Source organism: Garra rufa, chromosome 7, assembly GCF_049309525.1.
Source record: "Garra rufa chromosome 7, GarRuf1.0, whole genome shotgun sequence".
Lineage (NCBI taxonomy): Eukaryota > Metazoa > Chordata > Actinopteri > Cypriniformes > Cyprinidae > Garra > Garra rufa.
In genome coordinates this window covers 24,587,901-24,607,543 of record NC_133367.1, presented here as the reverse complement: position 1 = coordinate 24,607,543, position 19,643 = coordinate 24,587,901, and the positions used below count along the sequence as shown (strand labels likewise).

At 33.2% G+C, this 19,643-nt stretch overlaps 1 protein-coding gene across 1 annotated transcript in view; it reads left to right on the top strand.

The window, feature by feature from the left end:
- Positions 1–797: 797 nt before the first annotated feature.
- Positions 798–19,643, top strand: part of LOC141338415 (disintegrin and metalloproteinase domain-containing protein 10) — a 29,439-nt gene continuing 10,593 nt past the window's right edge. Inside the window, exons 1-8 of the mRNA XM_073843955.1 lie at positions 798–926; positions 1,790–1,940; positions 2,032–2,150; positions 2,243–2,398; positions 9,309–9,388; positions 9,878–9,997; positions 15,708–15,800; positions 17,480–17,648. Coding sequence (XP_073700056.1) covers positions 854–926; positions 1,790–1,940; positions 2,032–2,150; positions 2,243–2,398; positions 9,309–9,388; positions 9,878–9,997; positions 15,708–15,800; positions 17,480–17,648 — 961 coding nt within the window. The 5' untranslated portion in view covers positions 798–853. The remainder of the gene's footprint in view (positions 927–1,789; positions 1,941–2,031; positions 2,151–2,242; positions 2,399–9,308; positions 9,389–9,877; positions 9,998–15,707; positions 15,801–17,479; positions 17,649–19,643) is intronic.

Below are 19,643 nucleotides of genomic sequence, written 5' to 3'. Positions count from 1 at the left end.
AGTGGGGGTGGGAATTTAATGGTCGTCTCATATGATTGAGTGTTTAAGAGTAGCAACAAAAATATCAATAAAGATCAATGAATCCTATAAAAATCAATGACACAAGTGACTTGTAACAGATGACATCCTGGGTGGTGTATGATGTTTCAGTTCCTAAATGTCCTAAAGTAACTTTTGCCTAATGGGATGTCTTCTGGGGAGGCATCTTGAATGATGTCACCAACTTAGATCAGGTCGTGCTTCAGTGGCCAATCACATCCAGGCTGTAGGTTTTGGAGGTGGAGTCAGATTTTCATTCCTAGAAAAGCCTGGAGGCCATAAAACTTTCATTATGTATCTTGCTGTTGAAATGCGCCAAGAATCGTTCATAAATGTATGCCCCCCACAATCCCATCCAAACTATTATCCAAAAACTGCTAGTTGCCTTCAGGAAATGATATTGTCCATTGTTTAAGGTCTGAACGATGTTCAGCTGTTTGAATTGGCACATGTTCTACTGCAGACCAAGCCATTTGGAGCAGAACCTGAGCAAGTCTGGAAATTCAATTACTGTACCACACACCCTTGATAATTTCTGTTCTCTCCTGCAGACAGCTATACAATGAGATTTCTGGATGTTTCCCAAAAGGAAAAAAGCCTTGGAAGAACATGAATGTGAGAGACATGTCATTGGCGTTTCTCATGTTTCCCTGAGCAAAACTCATTGAAGCTTTCCATTTTACCTTAGGAACTGGTTTCATATTGTGGTCCTCCTTCAAAACAAGTCTGTATATGTCTAGTTAGTGTAGTTCAGGTATGTGAAACCAAAAACATTCCTCTCTGAATAGGTTTCAAGCACCTGAGCTAAGAAGACATGGTAGCCACACTTTTGAGTGCTTCCAAGATTTATCTGCTGATTTATATTTTATCTAGAGGACATTTTACAGGTAAGCTATGGCGTTACGCTTGGTCTTGCATGTGGTCGGTTTATCTGAGGCCAACGAAAGGACGTTTGTCTTGTTTTTTTGGCCACTTCCATTGGCGCACTTGCCTCAGCTTGCCTAGAGCTAAATCAGATGTTCTTTCCTACTCAGATAAAATAAAACTTGAATTATAATTAGTGGTCTTGCTAACTAAAGCAACACTATTGTTGTATACTTAGGGTTGGAGATTTGAACAAAAGCAAAAGTATTGTTTTGGTGTGTAAGTCAACCTGCACTGAATTATGATTAAAACTGACTATTTTTGACCAACAATTATAGCAACAATGACTTGAGCCATTTAAAACACTGTAGTTTCATGTGAACGGGGTGTTGAGATGCATTTTATGTGATGTGCTTAGAAAATTAATTTAAACAAACTGACAACTGACCGTTTGTTAACGCAACTGGGAGAAAAAGCTAAGTTGTTTCACTGGTCTCCCACGTTTTGTTTCACTGAGGGTGAGCTAGTTTCCCAGGCTGACCAGCTAACAAGTGACAAAATAACATCTAAACAAGCCGAAAGACCAGAAAAGTAGCTTTACGCTAGTTATGCAAATTTGTTAAACAGAAAACGCGACCGCGACTCTTGCCCCGCCCACGGCTTCTTCTGATTGGCCCACTGTTTGGACGTTGGAGATACTAGAGAAACGTTAAAGAAACGTCTTTAAAACGCGACGCTCATGAGTAACGGTTATATGTCAACACAACGTGTTTGGGCAAACTGGTTTATATTTTGTAACTTACTCATTGTGGCTTTGTGATAAATACATTTATAATTGAACTTGACTTCCATTTAACCGAGTATCCTTCGTTTTGAAATATTTCAGACGCTTTACAAGACATTAGCAGCAAGTACATTAAACACTATGAAGGCCTGTCTTATGACCGAGAGCTTATAAACCAACAGCACCAACGCGTCAGACGCGAGACGCATCCAAACAAACAAGAGCTTCATCTAAACTTCAACGCCTTTCAAAGGTACTTATAATGGTTTCATCCAGACATATGTATTATTCCTTAATACTTAAATATGTACATATGAACTTTTATTAAGCACTGGTTTTTGTAGGGAATTCCACCTTCGTCTCAAACCAAATGCAAATGGCTTCACAGAAGATTTCAAGGTCCAGTCACAAGATGAATCTCAGATGGTGGATCTCTCTCACATATACTCAGGAGTACTAGAAGGTAGGATATTTTGAAACACACTCATTGTACGTTCATTGCAATCTTTATTGTTGAAACACAATTGTGATTGAACTGTTTTATTTGTCTCAAAGATGAGAATGAATCCTCATGTCAAGGGTCTGTTCTTGAGGGTCAGTTTGAGGGCTCCATTACAACAGCCAATGGGACGTTCTACGTCGAGCCCATTGACAGATACAGCGCCTCCAACACTGACCACCACTCCATCATTTATCACGAGGATGATGTGGGTAAGTTTTTAGGATGTACAGTTGATGTCAAAAGTTTACATACACCTTGCAGGTTTTGCAAAATGTTTATTATTTTAGCAAAATAAGAGGGATCATACAAAACGCATGTTAAATTTATAACCAGCTGTGGATCATTCAGGTAACAACACAGTATTAAGAATTAAGCTTATGTAAACTTTTGAACATGGTCATTTTTATTCGTATTCAGGTCAGCACTAAATAAAAAATAACATTCATTTTGTATGATCCCTCTTGTTTTAGTAAAATAATTAACATTTGCAGATTTTGCAAGGTGTATGTACACTTGTGACTTTCATCACCGAGGTAAAGCCGTGATTTAGTCCCAACAAAGCTTTCTTATGTCCTTTCTTTTGTGTTCACTGCAAAAATTATTTTCTTATTCCGTGTTTTGTTATTTTCCAGTAAAGACTAAAAAAATCTGTAAAACGATTTAAAATAAAGTTAATGGTGATGCTGTTCAGAATAGTAAGACTTTTCCAACCCGAACTAATGAGATGTATTTTACAAGTTAGCAATTTCCTTTGTGATTCATATGGAAACATACTATTTTTAGGAAAAAAAAAAAACGAAAAAAAAAAAACAGGCAAGCATGAAAGTCCACCCCAAGCCTAACCATATACATTTGTACAATCTTGTTTGTACGTTTTTGTTATTTTTATTGGAGAATAAGTTAAAAATACTAGTTAACAAAATACTTTTTGTACTTTTAGCTTGAATATTGTAGTAATTGAAAACATTTTGTGTAATTTTATTTATTTATTGATTAAAAAAAATGGTTAAATCAAATCATATTTACTTAGAAAGTTTTAAAAGTTCATTGCAGTGTTAAAGTGAGCAGTTTAGAAGTTGCATGCAGGAGAGACACACGTGTTTCACATTATATTGATTGTTCAAAGAAATATATATTTTAGATGAAGATCTGAACATTTGATTTTAAAAAAGGCAAAACAAGTGCATTTTGACTAGTGGTCTCAGACTTTTGTTCCCTGAATTGTTTTGACGCAACTTCTGGGATTTACATTTGCGTCTGTGCACCTCTTTCACTGGGGTCGTAAAAAACAGGCACGTGTTCCTGTCTTTGTATAGCAGGAGGTAAACATTGGCAGAGAGACAAGTGTATGTATAGTCTGTGGATTGGTGGTCATGTGATCTCGTGGTTCAAGTCACACCATACCCATGTGGTTTCAAGGTTACTTTAGAGCATTTCTCATGGATGCAGAGGCTGGCTATTCATTCATATATATATATATATATATATATATATATATATATATATATATATATATATATATATATATATATGTATATGTGTATATATTTTTATGTTAAACATATATCGAAGCCCATGCAATTACAATTGTTAAACATATCGAAGCCCATAACATGCAATTACAAATAAACTCTCAATTCTGAGAACATATTAGTCTTTTTTTTTCCCCTCAAAATTTAATTTTATAACTCACAATTGCAAGTTTATATCTCTTACAAACTTGCATTTGCAAGAAAAAAGTCAGAATTGCGAGGAAAAAAATAGAATTGTGAAATCAGAGAAATCAAAATTGTGAGAAAAAATGCATAATTGTGAGCTATAAATTCGCATTAACAAGAAAAATGTCAGAATTGTCTTGAAATTCTGAGAAAAAAAGTAAGAATAGTTTATATCTCAGATTTATTTATAATTAGGGCTGGGCGGTATACCTTTTCATACCTAATACCGGTGTTTTTTTAAATGATATTCATTTTTCATATACCCCAATACCGGTGAGTGTGTGCGTACAAAGCGTCGGGAACACGTATGTTGACGCAAACAGAAACTGCAGCTTGCACGTGCTTGTCTGAAGCAACACATCTGCGGTGTGGACTTATTTCAGTATATCTGAGAAAGACCCAGGGTTAGCGATGTACAAAACTTGTAATGCCGAAATTTCAAGAGGGGGTGTGTCTGCAGTGATGAGAGCAGAGATCGGCAAATTGCGCGCAGACAGATGTAGCTTTCAGTTACCTCGCAATATTTTAAAGGTATGTCTTTTCTATATACTGTATTTTTTTATAAATATTTATGTTTTAAACCATGGAGGTGAGCCAATGGATATCACACAAGCAACGTGAAAACTACGCAATATGTGAAAGTGAAAGTAAAAACTGACTTTCAGCATCTGATGTGCATTCTTTCAGAGACAATGAGAGACGATTATACTTCATATGCTGATATTAATTTAGTCCCTTAATATTTTTCTTGTGCCCCGAACATGGTGGGGGGAAAAAATAAAAAGAAACATATTTTGTGTAAGGTTTGTTTTTGAAAGTCTTTAATAAAGCTCTTAATTTTCATTGATGACTGCAGTGTTATTAGGGGGTTATGAAAGTCATAATTATGATTTCAGGTGGTCTTAAATGTGGGGACTGAAAGACAAGAATTGCGATGAAACTTCAAAAGGCTATCCATTGAATAAATATGAGCGCTGCACGTTTCAAAATCATTTGTTGCGCTGCTTTGTATACTACCAATCTGACAGCGCCTCCTGCTGGAAGAGAAACGCATAGAGTTGTAAATGTGAACTCATGGATCCACAAGATAATGTGTTATAAAAATTTAAACAAAGGCAGTAAAATATATGTATATGTTATTTAAGTAATATAATACTTGATTGATAATAATTGTTTAAATTGATATAATTGATTTATTCTTTAAAACTTTTTATTAATTTATGCAATTGCAATGCCTTGATTCTAGTAAGATTTAGTACACAGTCATAGCCATAAATGCAATGGTACTAATAATTGGCATAATTCTTTCGGTTTTCGGTTTCGGCCTAGAATTTTCATTTCGGTGCATCACTACATCATATGTAAATGTGGTCAGGCTAAAGTTGTAGCCGCAGGAGGCAACACAAGCAATTTGCTTCACCACCTCCGCCACAAACATGTCCTGGAATATGAAGAATGCACAATAAAGTGTTGTGTATTTTGACTGCAAGTCATGAATTCTGATTTCTTCACCTCATTACAATTATGAGTGCCACTGTCACTTCTTTGTGAACAGCAGCATTTTGTGAGACCAATCAAACCTGGGTTAATACTAGTCCGGTCAATGTAAGCCAATATACTACGGTAATTATTCTCTAATTTATTAGGAAATGTGGTTAACACCTAGTCATGCATGGAAAAAAAAAAAACACTGTCATATACCGTGATACCGGATAATTTTGAAAAAATACCGTGATATAAAGTTTTGGTCATACCGCCCAGCTCTATTTATAATATATATATATATATATATTCAGTGTGGGAAATAGGCTATATACATAAAAAAGTTGCATCCAAAAATACTTGAAATTGTGTCCATGTTTTATGCCATTTTTATTTTTAAACAGTGTCTTAATTAGCAGCAATTTAAAATGACGGATTTCCTGTTTGAGGCGCTTGATGACTAAACCTGATTGTACGATTCCGATCTGTTATTTATACTCATCCCATTTTTGGACAATGCCGTGGTTTGTATGCCATCTGGAAGTTAAAACTAACAGGAAGAGGAGCAGCTTTGATTAGGTTTCACTGCAGCTGGCTGGGTAAAGAAAAACAACCAATCAGAGTCAACCGCATGAAAAACATAGATATGAACGCAGGACATTTTAGCAAGTTTGAATTCCATTGTCAGTTCACTGTCCTGTCTCAATGCTTGGGTTTGATTTCCAGAAAAATTGTACTGTATAATTTAATGACGTAAATGCAATTTAATAAACTGGTGCTGGTTGGATTTACAAAAAAAGGCAAGATTTTTTCTAGGTTAGTCTTTGATTCGGCAAGTGTTCTTGGATAAACATTCATTTTAATTTCCGCTCAACTCTAGTGGGGATTGTTTCTCGATAAATTCAGGCGTATTTAAATAAACCTTTCTGCCCTGGTCTCCACATGCCCAACTACTTGAAAGAGACGCACACAGGATGAAGTCAAGGTCTGGAAGTAATTCCATCAGTGGGTCAAAGCCCGACATTTACCCTTTCCTCTCACATGCTCCATTTCTCTCTACTCAAACTCACCGATCCAGGGACGGCTCTGCTAGCCCTTTTGTTTATAGAAACTATGATCATGTTCCAGAGAATGATCTGAAATCAGTGGTGGGACCTTGCTGTCCAGCTAAAGAATTCTTATTGGTTGGTTCTTGCACACCAGGATGGTGTGATCCAATCACGTCGCTTCTCTAGTTAGAGTCAGCTTGACATTTATTCCCCGCTAAACTCCCCGTCATTTTACAGTGTAGGCAAAATTTAACCAGGCCGTTGTGGATGTCAACCACCTGACTTTGCATAAGGTGGTTTTTCACCTCAAATTAATGTTTAATCTCATTTGTGTCATTCCGGAGACCTTCCTGAAGGTGAATTCACAATGTAAAACTTTCTCATTGAAGTCTAAGAGTAATTTTGTTTTAAGGTCATACCATCTAAGTAACCCCCCTCTATCACAAACAAGTGCAGATGTTTTTTTGTAGCTGTTTGAAGTTCCTATGAGAATGTTTTTAAGTTATTCTGTAAGAATCATAATAAAACAACATGATCAATGTGTTTTTATTTGTTGAAAGGCTTTTGAAGCACTCTAGCCTTTGTAGGAGCCTTTGAAGGTTTTAAAGTGAAATGCCTTTTTACTTTTTTGTTGTGGTGTGTGATTGAAACTTGGTGCTTGCAGTTACCACTGCTCACCGATAACTCTTTGGCTATGAATGTTTTTGTTCATTTTTGTCAAAAAAAAAAGTTCTGAAAGTGATTTCAGTGATATTGTATTGTTATAGTTGCGGTGTGGACTTCCCTAGAACAGTTATTAAAACTTTATATTTGTCGTTGTCATACTTGGTGCAAACGATTTTAAAGGGATAGTTCACCCACAAAAAAAATAAAATTACCCCATGATTTACTCACCATCAAGCCATCCTAGGTTTATATGACTTTCTTCTTTCAGACGAATACAATCGGAGTTATATTTAAAGATGTCCTGACTCTTCCAAGCTTTATAATAGCAGTGAATGGCAGTTGAGATTTTGAAGTCCAATAAAGTGCATCCATCCATCATAAAAAGTACTCCACACATCTCCGAGGGGTTAATAAAGGCCTTCTGAAGTGAATCAATGCATTTGTTTAGGAAATATTAAAATTATAAAAAAAAACTTTTTATGATGGATGGATGCACTTCGAAAGTCTTTTTTTTTTTTTTAAATAAGACAATGATAAAAATAAGTTAATGTGCTTTCTTTTCATTTATGAGGCTCAAGTGTCAAGTCTACCAAAGTTTAGTACAGTTACAAATTATGTTAGAGTGAGGTTTTTCGACAGAGGTCAGAAAAGATACCATCGCCCAAGTCCCACTTGAGCAAGCGTGTCGGTTTTGCAATGAATCCATAGTTTCAAGACTGTACAAAAGGGTCTAGGATTTATGCAATCTTTCTTTGTCCGAATGTCTGCGTGTCTTGTAGTCTTTCATTTCACGGGACATTAATGAGACCGTATTTGGCCTCATTCATGAACCACAAATAGAGCGATTTTTATTGTGCAAACTGTTCATAAAACCATTCTTGCATGTTTTGTTTGTTCTGTGTTTCCTGAATGAGGCCCAGTGAGTTATTTATGAACGTTTGTTAAATAGTTATGATAATTATAGAAAAAAGAGCTTTTTTTTCTGAGAAGAATCTGTTTGAAAGAACTTAACAATGGTCAAACCACTTAATTTTTACTAAAACTAATTTGGATGCTTCTATTTTCTTATCAAAGCAACATTCTTTTTTTTTCTTTTTTTTCCAAGTACAATACCAGTCAAAAGTTTTTGAACAGTAAGATTTGTAATGTTTTTTAAAGACGTCTCTACTGCTTACCAAGCCTGCATTTATTTGATCCAAAGTACAGCAAAACTTTAAAATATTTTTATTATTTAAAATAACTGTTTTCTATTTGAATATATTTTAAATTGTAATTTTTTTCCTGTGATTTCAAAGCTGAATTTTTAGCATCATGACTCCAGTCACATGATCCTTCAGAAATCATTCTAATATACTGATTTGCTGCTCATTTTTCTATTATTATGTTGAAAACGGAGTATAATTTTTTCAGTTTTTTTTTTGATGAATAGAAAGTTCAGAAGAACAGCATTCATCTGAAATATAAATCTTTATCATCACTTTTGATCAATTTAAAGCATCCTTGTTAAATAAAAGTACTGATCCTGAAAAATGTCCTGAAAATACTCAGATATTTTAAATATTGATAATAATAATAAAAATGTTTCTTGAACAGCATATCAGCATATTAGAATGATTTCTGAAGGACCATGTGACACTGAAGACTCGAGTAATGATGCTAAAAATTCAGCTTTGATCACAGGAATAAATTTGTTTTAAAAATATATTCAGATAGAAAGCAGTTATTTTAAATAGTAAAAATATGCAGCTGTTTTTGCTGTACTTTGGATCAAATAAATATAGGCTTGGCGAGCAGAAGAGACTTTAAAAATCATTAAAAATCTTACTGTTCAAAAACTTTTGACTGGTAGTGTATATTTATGTACTATCGCAGTGTTTAACATTGTTTAACATTTTAAATTTGCTTTTCATTTTTCATTTTAGTTTATTCGTTTTTAAATCTTTGTTTAGATTTATATTAGTTTTAGTCATTTTATTACTTAAACTTATTTCAGTTAGTTGCTAATGCAACATTTAAAATCAAAAGTTTAAGCTTTGTTTTTTCATCTTATTTATATTTCTTATTTCAGCTTTATTTCTATAAATTAAATGATTTTTAATAGTTTTCAATAGTTTTAACACTGTTAATTATGGCATTTCTATATTGTTTACATCTTCTTAGTAGTTGACTCCTATATTATAACCATTTAATATGTTTTTCCACAGACAGTACACCCTTGAAACAGACTAATGTTGGCTTCTGTGGTGCCGAGAGGCTGCAGCATCTTGTCCAAAACCACCGAGAGGTCAGACATGACTTCACCTCATTTCCAGTTTGTCAGTTTGCACAATTTGTCCTTACAAACTTAAATCATTTCACACTAGGTACATTAAATGTGGAAATAATTTAGAAATCAGATGTCATGTGTAGGTGGCCGACATTACATCAATGCTTCACAATGTCACTCAATAATTGTTTTGCCCTACCATCTTGTCCTGTTTTTAGAAGGCGACCTACTACATGGAAATGAGTTCTATCTGTCCAATCTATCTATTGTTCGAAGGTCCTAGTTGGGTTTAAGCCATTCACCAAAAATGGGTGCGAGGGACAACCTGCCACGTCTTTTAATCAGATAACAAGCTAGCGATATATTTTAAGCTCATAGTTACCACAACACCTCACTTCCACTTGTTCGGTGGCAGTATTGAAAAACCAGATGTGAGCTTTTCCTTAAGTTCTCCCTTGACGCCTTCTCAAGGTTGTGAAATCCTCTCTGTCTTGTGACCCACGCCAGATACCAGTGTCCAGGTCAAAGCGGAAGGTCGACCAGTCCAAAACCAGCTGTCTTTTGCACCTCCATGCAGACCACCGCTTCTACAAACGCTTTGGAAGTGTCGAAGGTGTTGTGGCTCAGGTGAGTTCCCAAGATCTAGTACTCAAAAGGTTAATTTATTCAACATCTACTGGCTGATAAACACAAACACATACAGTGGTGTGAAAAAGTGTTGGCCCCCTTCCTGATTTTTTTATTTTATTTTTTTGCATGTTTGTCACACTTTAATGTTTCAAATCATCAAACAAATTTAAATATTAATCAAAGATGACACAAGTAAACACAACATGCAGTTTTTGAATGAAGTTTTTTATTATGAAGGGAAAACAAAATCCAAACCCACATAGCCCTGTGTGAAAAAGTGTTTGCCCCCTAAACATAATAACTGGTTGGGCCGCCCTTAGCAGCAACAACTGCAATCAAGTATTTGCGATAACTTGCAATGAGTCTGTTACAGCGCTGTGCAGGAATTTTGGCCCACTCATCTTGGCTGAATTGTTGTAATTCAGCCACTTTGGAGGGTTTTCGAGCATGAACTGCCTTTTTTAGGTCATTCCACAGTAGGGTTGTGCCGATAGACGATAGTATCGTGTATCCACGATAGTCAGAGATATCGCCTGTTGCTGATGCCTGTGACGAAAGTAAGACGATTATTATTATTATGCGTCAAAAAGGCACCTAACTTTAGCGATGCGGCGTGGAGAGTCGGTTCTGGGATGCCTCAAACTTGCCGCGGTATAAACACAAGCATACAGTGGCTGCGTTGCGCCGCAGATGTGTGCAGTGAAAATGGGTAAGACATTTATTCATCATACAGTGTTCATAGATTAAGTGTAGACTTAAGTGTAGACAGTCATTAGGATAACAGAGGTAGTAAAATGTGGTTTAGGCTGAATTAAATACGATATATGAGAATCCGTCTGTATAGTAAACATAAACATTCATTTCAGTAATATCTGTATGCGTTAACTAGAATTACGATGCAATAAAATGGCGCTAAACATATGCACGTGAATTACACGCACATCGCTTCTCCACATTCTATATGAACTGAACTACAACATGAACTGATGACAAAGATCAGACATACAGTGGTAACATTATCGCAATATGACTGGTAAAGAAAGATTAATTTACATTCACGCACGCACATTTACCCCTCCCTGAAGATAGCAGAGAATGAAACCGAAAGTAAACTTGAACCTCTCTGACAGAACTACCGTCAGCGCTCTGTACACGCACAACTGTCACGTCACATGCACTACCTTTACAAAATGAATAAGGAATTTATTACATATTGACATATTTACATATTATTAAATAAATTAGCACGATAGTATCGTGTATCGGCGATCTCACAGGCTGACGATAGGACGATATGAAAATTGAGCATATCGCCCAACACTATTCCACAGCATCTCAATAGGACTCAAGTCAGGACTTTGACTAGGCCACTCCAAAGTCTTCATTTTTTTTTTTCTTCAGCCATTCAGAGGTGGATTTGCTGGTGTGTTTTGGATCATTATCCTGCTGCAGAAACCAAGTTCGCTACAGCTTGAGGTCACGAACAGATGGCCAGACATTGTCCTTCAGGATTTTTTGGTAGACAGCAGAATTCATGGTTCCATTTATCACACGAAGTCTTCCAGGTCCAGAAGCAGCAAAACAGCCCCAGACCATCACACTACCACCACCATATTTTACTGCTGGTATGATGTTCTTTTTCTGAAATGCCGTGTTACTTTTACGCCAGATGTAATGAGACACACACCTTCCAAAAAGTTCAACTTTTGTCTCGTCAGTCCACAGAGTATTTTCTCAAAAGTCTTGGGGATCATCAAGATGTTTTCTGGCAAAACTGAGACGAGCCTTTATGTTCTTTTTGCTCAGCAGCAGTTTTCATCTTGGAACTCTGCCATGCAGGCCATTTTTGCCCAGTCTCTTTCTTATGGTGGAGTCATGAACACTGACCTTAACTGAGGCAAGAGAGGCCTGCGGTTCTTTAGATGTTGTTGTGAGGTCTTTTGTGACCTCTTGCATAAGCCGTCGCTGTGCTCTTGGGGTAATTTTGGTCGGCCGGCCACTCCTGGGAAGGTTCACCACTGTTCCATGTTTTGGCCATTTGTGGATAATGGCTCTCACTGTGGTTCGCTCGAGTCCCAAAGCTTTAGAAATGGCTTTATAACCTTTTCCCAGACTGATAGATCTCAATTACTTTCTTTCGCATTTGTTCCTGAATTTCTTTGGATCTTAACATGATGTGTAGCTTTTGAGGATCTTTTGGTCTACTTCACTTTGTCAGGCAGGTCCTATTTAAGGGATTTCTTGAGTGCGAACAGGTGTGGCAGTAATCAGGACTGGCTGTGGCTAGAGAAACTGAACTCAGGTGTGATAAACCACCGTTATGTTTTAACACTTTTTCACACAGGGCCATGTGGGTTTGGATATTTTTTCCCCTTCATAAAAAAAAACCCCTTCATTTAAAAACTGCATATTGTGTTTACTTGTGTTATCTTTGATTAATATTTAAATTTGTTTGATGATCTGAAACATTAAAGAGTGACAAACATGTAAAAAAAAAAAAAAAAAATCATTAAGGGGGCCAACACTTTTTCACACCACTGTATATATTTTCCTGTTGACTGTAAAGTTAGGCCCCCCTTTGGTGCCCAGTCTCCACGAAATGGGATTCACAACATGTTCCTTCCTTGATCCCACTGGAGACTTCTGCGAAATGGTGGGGTTGTATGTCACCAATGGACCAAAGCCAAGTTCCTTACTTTGGCTGTGAGAAACAAAGGTTTTCAAGCTGCTTTGGTACAACTTAATCTTATGTAATGTTTGTATGCTGAAGATAAAAGACAGGATTTCCACAAGTTAGAGTAACCACTTGTTATCTTTTATCTGATGAGTTTTCCAGATTGGTGTATTCTGGGGGCTGGACCGCCTGCCTTGCGGCTGAGGTCACTGAGCTTTTACTTTGGGGGGTAGTTCCCATTGTCTGCGTATTATTTTTGACGGTTACGCAATGTTTTTGTTTTACTCTCCACAGCTGCTGATTTTTATTGTTTTAGCAAATTACTACATGTACGAGATTCCTGAAAAGCGATGTTTCTGCCAACAGAATAACTGCAAAACACCCATTAAATGATAATGGCTCTTTATTTTGTTGTTGTTTTTTATTCAGCAGTTTTTTTTTCAGATGGACCAAAACTGTTTCAAAAAATGTCTCATGCGGCAAAATATATATTACATTTTACATTATTTTATTGTGCTTTATTCCTTTAATGCAAAGCTGAATTTCCAGCATCATTACTTCAGTCTTCAGTGTCACATGATCCTTCAGAAATCATTCTAATATGCTGATTTTACATCCAAGAAACAATTTTCTTATTGTTGCCAATGTCAAAAATATGATAATGATTTTTCGATTAATAGAGATTTCAAAAGAACAGCATTTATTTGAAATATAAATCTTTTGTAACATTTTAAATGTCTTTACAGTCTTTTTTGACCAATTTAATGCATTCTTGCAGATTAAAAGTATTAATTTATTAAAAATATATATATATATTTTGCAAAGTTTTGGTTGTGTGTGTGTTTATATAATACAATTTAAGTTTTTTTTCTTCACAATTGTGCGATATATACTTGCAATTGTGAGTTATAAAGTCCGAATGGCAAGATATAAAGTCAGAACTGTGAGTTTGTATTTCGCAATTTTGACTTTTTTTCTCACAATTGTGAATTTTTTGTTTCTCACAATTGTGAAATATAAACTCACATTTTTTTTCTCAGAATTGTGAGATAAATTCGCAGTTGTGAGTTATAAAGTCAGAATTGCGAGACAAAGTCAGAATTTCTCAGAATTGTGAGTTTGTCTCTTAATACTGACTTTTTTTCTCGCAATTGTGGGATATAAACTCACAATTCTGACTCTTTTTCTCGCAATTGTGAAATATAAATCTCATTCTCGCAATTGGGATAAAAACTCACAATTCTGACTCTTTTTCTCGCAATTGTGGGATATAAACTCACAATTCTAACTTTTTTTCTTGCAATTGCAAAATATAAACTTGCAATTCCACTTTTCTCAGAATTGTGAGATAAATTTGCAGTTGTAACTTGTAAGTTATAAAGTCAGAATTGCAAGACAAAGTCAGAATTGTGATTTTGTGTCTCGTAATTCTGACTTTTTTCTCACAACTGCGAGATATAAACTTGAGATTCTGACTCTTTTCCTCACAATTGTGGGATATAAACTCAAAATTGCGAAAGAAAAACCTACAATTCTACTTTTTTTCGCAGAATTGTGGGATATAAATTTGCAGTTGTGAGTTAAAGTTTTTCTCACAATTCTGAGGAAAAAAAGAATTTCGAGTTTATATCTTGCAATTGCAGAAAAAAAAGTCAGAATTATGAGTTTATATCCCACAATTCCAAGACGTAAAGTCAGAATTTCTCAGAATTATGAGTTTGTGTCATGTAATTCAGATTTTTTTTTGTCTCGCAATTGTGGGATATAAACTCACAATTCTGACTTTTTTTCTTACAATTGTGAAATATAAATCTCATTCTCGCAATTGTGGGATATAAACTCACAATTCTGACTCTTTTTCTCGCAATTGTGAAATATAAATCTCATTCTCGCAATTGTGGGATATAAACTCACAATTCTGACTCTTTTTCTCGCAATTGTGGGATATAAACTCACAATTCTGACTTTTTTTCAGAATTTTGATTTAAATTTGCAGTTGTGAGTTCTAAAGTCAGAATTGCAAAAAATAAAATCAAAATATCTCAGAATTGAGAGTTGTCTTTTTTTCTCACAGTTGCAGGATGTAAACTCACAATTCTGACTTTTTTTTTGAGAAAAAACACAATTCTACTTTTTTCCTCAGAATTGTGAGACAAACTTGCAATTCTATTTTTTTCTCAGAATTGTGATATAAATGTGCAATTGTGAGTTATAAAGTCAGAATTGCGAGACATAAAGTCAGAATTTCTCAGAATTGTGAGTTTGTCTCATAATTCTGACTTTTTTTCTCACAGTTGCGACATATAAACTCAAAATTCAGACTTTTGTTCTCAGAATTGTGATATAAACTCGCAATTGTGAGTTATAAAGCCAGAATTGCAAGTGATCAAGTCAGAATTCCTCAGAATTGTGAGTTTTACTTTTTTTTTCTTACAGTTGCGAGATATAAATGAGAAATCCTGACTTATTTTCTGCAATTGCAAGATATAAACTTGCAGTTCCATTTTTTTTCTCAGAATTGTAAGATATAAATTTGCAGTTGTGAGTTATAAAATGGTAACTGTTATAAATAAATACATTTATTTATTTTTTTAGAAATTCAGAAGTGTTTGTGTGATTGGGTGTAGGTACTCTGACTGTGTGCCATGCCACAGTGTTATTCGACATTACCATTTTCACCCAGTGCTGTGTGCCAATATGTTGGTCTTGGCCGGCTCATTGTAAGGAACAGAGGCCAGATTATCACTCATACTCCTCACCCGACACTTTTACCCCAGAGTGCTTTCATTCCCTCTGAGGCGAAATGTGCCTCAATCCACTGACAGCGACTAGGGCAAGAGACTCTCTGGAGGATTCGCTGTTGCAACTGAAACTCTGAGGAACAGTGTCTCAATTGATCAAACAATATGATAAGATTACTGTGGCAAAATTAATCTGTCTGTCTGTCAGTTCATCACTAGTTCTGTCTAACAAGGTGTCGAGGAGATGAAAAATCAGTTATTCATAAGCTTAATGCACCAATGTGTTTTGCAGGTCGCCTCCTACATGAAAGCAGTAAACGACATTTATGACAGAGCCGACTTTGACGGCATAGAGCTGGTCAACTTCAAAGTGAAATTCCTCACCGTAAGGTCCTTGTTTAAACAAAATAATTACAGCTGTATTATATATATATATATATATATTTAGAGTAGTTCATTTAAAATCTATTATCATAATTGCTTATTTATTTATTTACGTTTTGTTTTAGTATTTATTTATTGATTCCTAATTTGAGATAATTTCATAATTTTTATTTATGACCTCTCAACTTTAGGTCATTTCATGTTTATTTTCCTGTTGTTTTTTTTTTTTTTTGTAGTTATTTTTAGTATTTCTAACTTAAAAATATTTATTTTCTTGTTTTTATGTATGTATTTATTTATTTTTTATTTGCCTCTTGATTTTAACTAATTTCATAGTATTTTCGTTTCCTGTTTTTTATGTATTTATTGCCTCCTAACTTCAGATAACTAAAAAAATATTTATTTACTTTTTGCCTCTTGATTTTAACTAATTTCATAATATTAATTTAGTTTCCTGGTATATTTTTTATTTTATTTAGTATTTATTTTTAGATGACTTAAAATATTCATTTACTTTTTGCCTCTTTTTTTCATTTAATAATATTAATTTAGTTTCCTGGTATATTTATTTATTTATTTAATTTAGTATTTATTTATTGCCTCTTCACTTTAAATTACTTAAATATTTATTTTCTTGTTTTTAAGTATTTTTCTTATACTAAACTTTGTTTATTGACCCCTTGTTTTTTGCCTCTTGATTTTAACTAATTTCATAATATTTTAGTTTCCTATTTTTTATGTATTTATTGCCTTAACTTCAGATAACTTAAAAATATTTATTTACTTTTTGCCTCTTGATTTTAACTAATTTCATAATATTAGTTTAGTTTCCTGGATTAAAAAAAAAATTATTTAGTATTTATTTATTGCCTCTTTACTTCAAATAACGTAAAAATATTTATTTTCTTGTTTTTAAGTATTTATTTATACTAAACTTTTTATTGTTTATTGACCCTTTGTTTTTTTGCCTCTCGATTTTAACTAATTTCATAATGTTTTAGTTTCCTGGTATTTTTTAATTTAGTATTTATATATTGCCTCTTAACGTCCAATATTTTTAAGTATTTATTCTTTGCCTCTAAACTTTGTTTATTGACCCTTTGTTTTTATTTATGTATTTATTTATTTTTTGCCTCATAATATTTTATAATATTCATTTTGTTTCCTGGTTATTGTTTTATTTATTTATTTATGTAATGTTCATTTTTTTGCTTCTTAACTTCAGATAACTTAAAAATATTTATTTCCTTGTTTTTAGGTATTTATTTATTTTTTGCCTCTAAATATGTCTTTTTGACCCCTTTTTTAGTTTTTATATTTGTTTCATATTTGTTTGTTTGTTTTGTTGCCTCTTGATTTTAACTAATTTCATAATATTTGTTAAGTTTTCTGGTCATTTCTTTTAGTATTAATTAATTCCCTTTTAACTTCAGATAACTTAGAAATATTTATTTTTTTGTTTTTAATTATTTATTTATTGCCTCTAAACTTTGTTTATTGACCATTTGTTTGTTTTTACTTTTATAAAGTTATTTTTTTTCTATTTGTATTTATGTATTGCTTCTTAGTTTTAGATTTATTTAACTTCAAACTGAAATTCCTCACCATAAAGTCCTTATTCTTCATCCATGTCAAATATTTAAGCCTGGAATGACATAAAACGGGTCGCTTATGTTTCAGGTGATCACAGAGGAAGATCCCAGCAGTCCCCTGAGCAAGACTCACATTGGGCCTGAGAAGCTGTTGAGTCTGTTTTCTGAGATGAACTGGAACGACTACTGCCTCTCCTATCTCCTGACCAACAGAGACTTCAGCGGGGTTCTCGGTCTGGCCTGGGAAGGAAAACCAGGTAAGATTTCAAAACCCATCCGCTGTAGACGGATCGCAACACATGCCGTCTCAATGACGCCCAAAACAAATGTCACGTGGAGGAATATTATTATACTCAATGGTGGCCAACAGGGCTTATGCATCATTTAGGCCTTTGGTATGTGACCTTTATCCACAGTTGTGCTTGACGCGACATGATATTGAAGCAAAGCTCTCTGATAACATCACTTAAAGCCTAGACACCCTATTGAAAAATTGTGGCGTGAATGGTGGGGGTCTGGGTGTGGAGTGGTGGTCTTTGGGAAGTACTTCTAGGAAAGAATGTGCTCATGTAAAATTCAGAGAAACGACCTTCCTGGAAGTTTTTAATGTACATTACATGTGCTGTGAGAGTTTAAAGAGATACAAGTGGACAAGGTGATCTGAAAAAAAAAAATACAATTTATATACTTTTTAACCTCAAGCACTCACCTGAGCTAGATAAGACGAGCATTTGAGGTTAAATGTATATAGTAAATTATCTGTGAATTTTTGTTTTGCAAGTGAACTTCTCCTTTAAATGGTGAAATTGTATTTTATTTATATAAAGTGTATCTAATTAACTGAAATCGTGAAATTTAAATAATGAAATATCAGTTAATTAAATGTTAAAATAATTTTTAGGGCACTATAAAATAAAAAAAATATTTTTTCCCAAATTTTTCTTTTTTTTTTTTTCAGATTGAATTTTTCTAGATTCTGTTAAAATGGTTAAATTGTATTTTAGTAATGTAAAAGCATATCTACTTAATTTAAACCATGAAATTTAAACATCAGTGTATTAAATGTCAACAAAATATATTTTTATGGCACACATTTTTCTTCCACAAATTCCATTTTATTTTTTGCAAAATTATTTTTGTTTTTGTTGTTGTTGTTGTTTTAATCTAATTAATTGAAATTATGCAACTTAATTTCAAATTAAACATCCGTTTATTAAATGTTTAACAAAAATACATTTTTATAGCACTAGGAAATGTTTTATTTGTTTCCCATATTGGTTAAATTTCCTAAAATGGTTAAATTGTATTTTAGTAATATAAAGGCTAATTGTTCAAAATAATGAAATTTAAATAAATAAACATCAGTTTATTAAATGTTAACTAACAAAAATACAATTTTATGGCACTACATTTTTTCCCCCAAATTGTATCTTTTTTTTTTAGATTAAATCTAATTAATTTATATCATGCCATTTCAATGATTAAACATCCATTTATTAAATGTAAAAAAAAGGCACTATAAATTGTTTTATTTTTTCCCAAATTCATTTTTTTAGATTTTTTTTCAAGATTTTTTAATTTAATATCAGTTTATTAAATGTGAACAAAAATACATTTTTACAGCACTAAAAATGTTTCATTTTTTTCCCCAAATTATTTTTTTTTTTCAGATTTAATAAGATTCTTTTCAAATGGTTAAATTGTATTTTAGTAATATAAAACCACATCTAATTAATTGAAATCATGAATTTTAATTTTAACAATTTTAAAAAATTGTTTTATTTTTCAATTTTTATTTTTCATATTTATTTTTATTTTTCAAGATTAATTAATATTAATATTTATTTTTCAAGATTCTGTTTAAATGATTGAATTGTATTTTAGTAATATAAACCCATGTCTAATTAATTGAAATCATGAAATTTAAATTATCCAGTTTATTAAATAGTAACAAAAGTACATCTTTATAGCACTATAAAATAATATATATATATATACACCCCCCCCCCCAAAAATTTCAATTATTTTTTTCCAAATTTATATATATATATGTATATATATGTGTGTACATATGTATGTATGTATGTATGTATGTATGTATGTATATATATATACATGTATGTGTATATATGTATGTGTATATATATATATATATATATATATATGTGTATATGTGTGTGTATGTGTATATATGTATATATGTGTATATGTGTATGTGTGTATATATATATATATATATATATATATATATT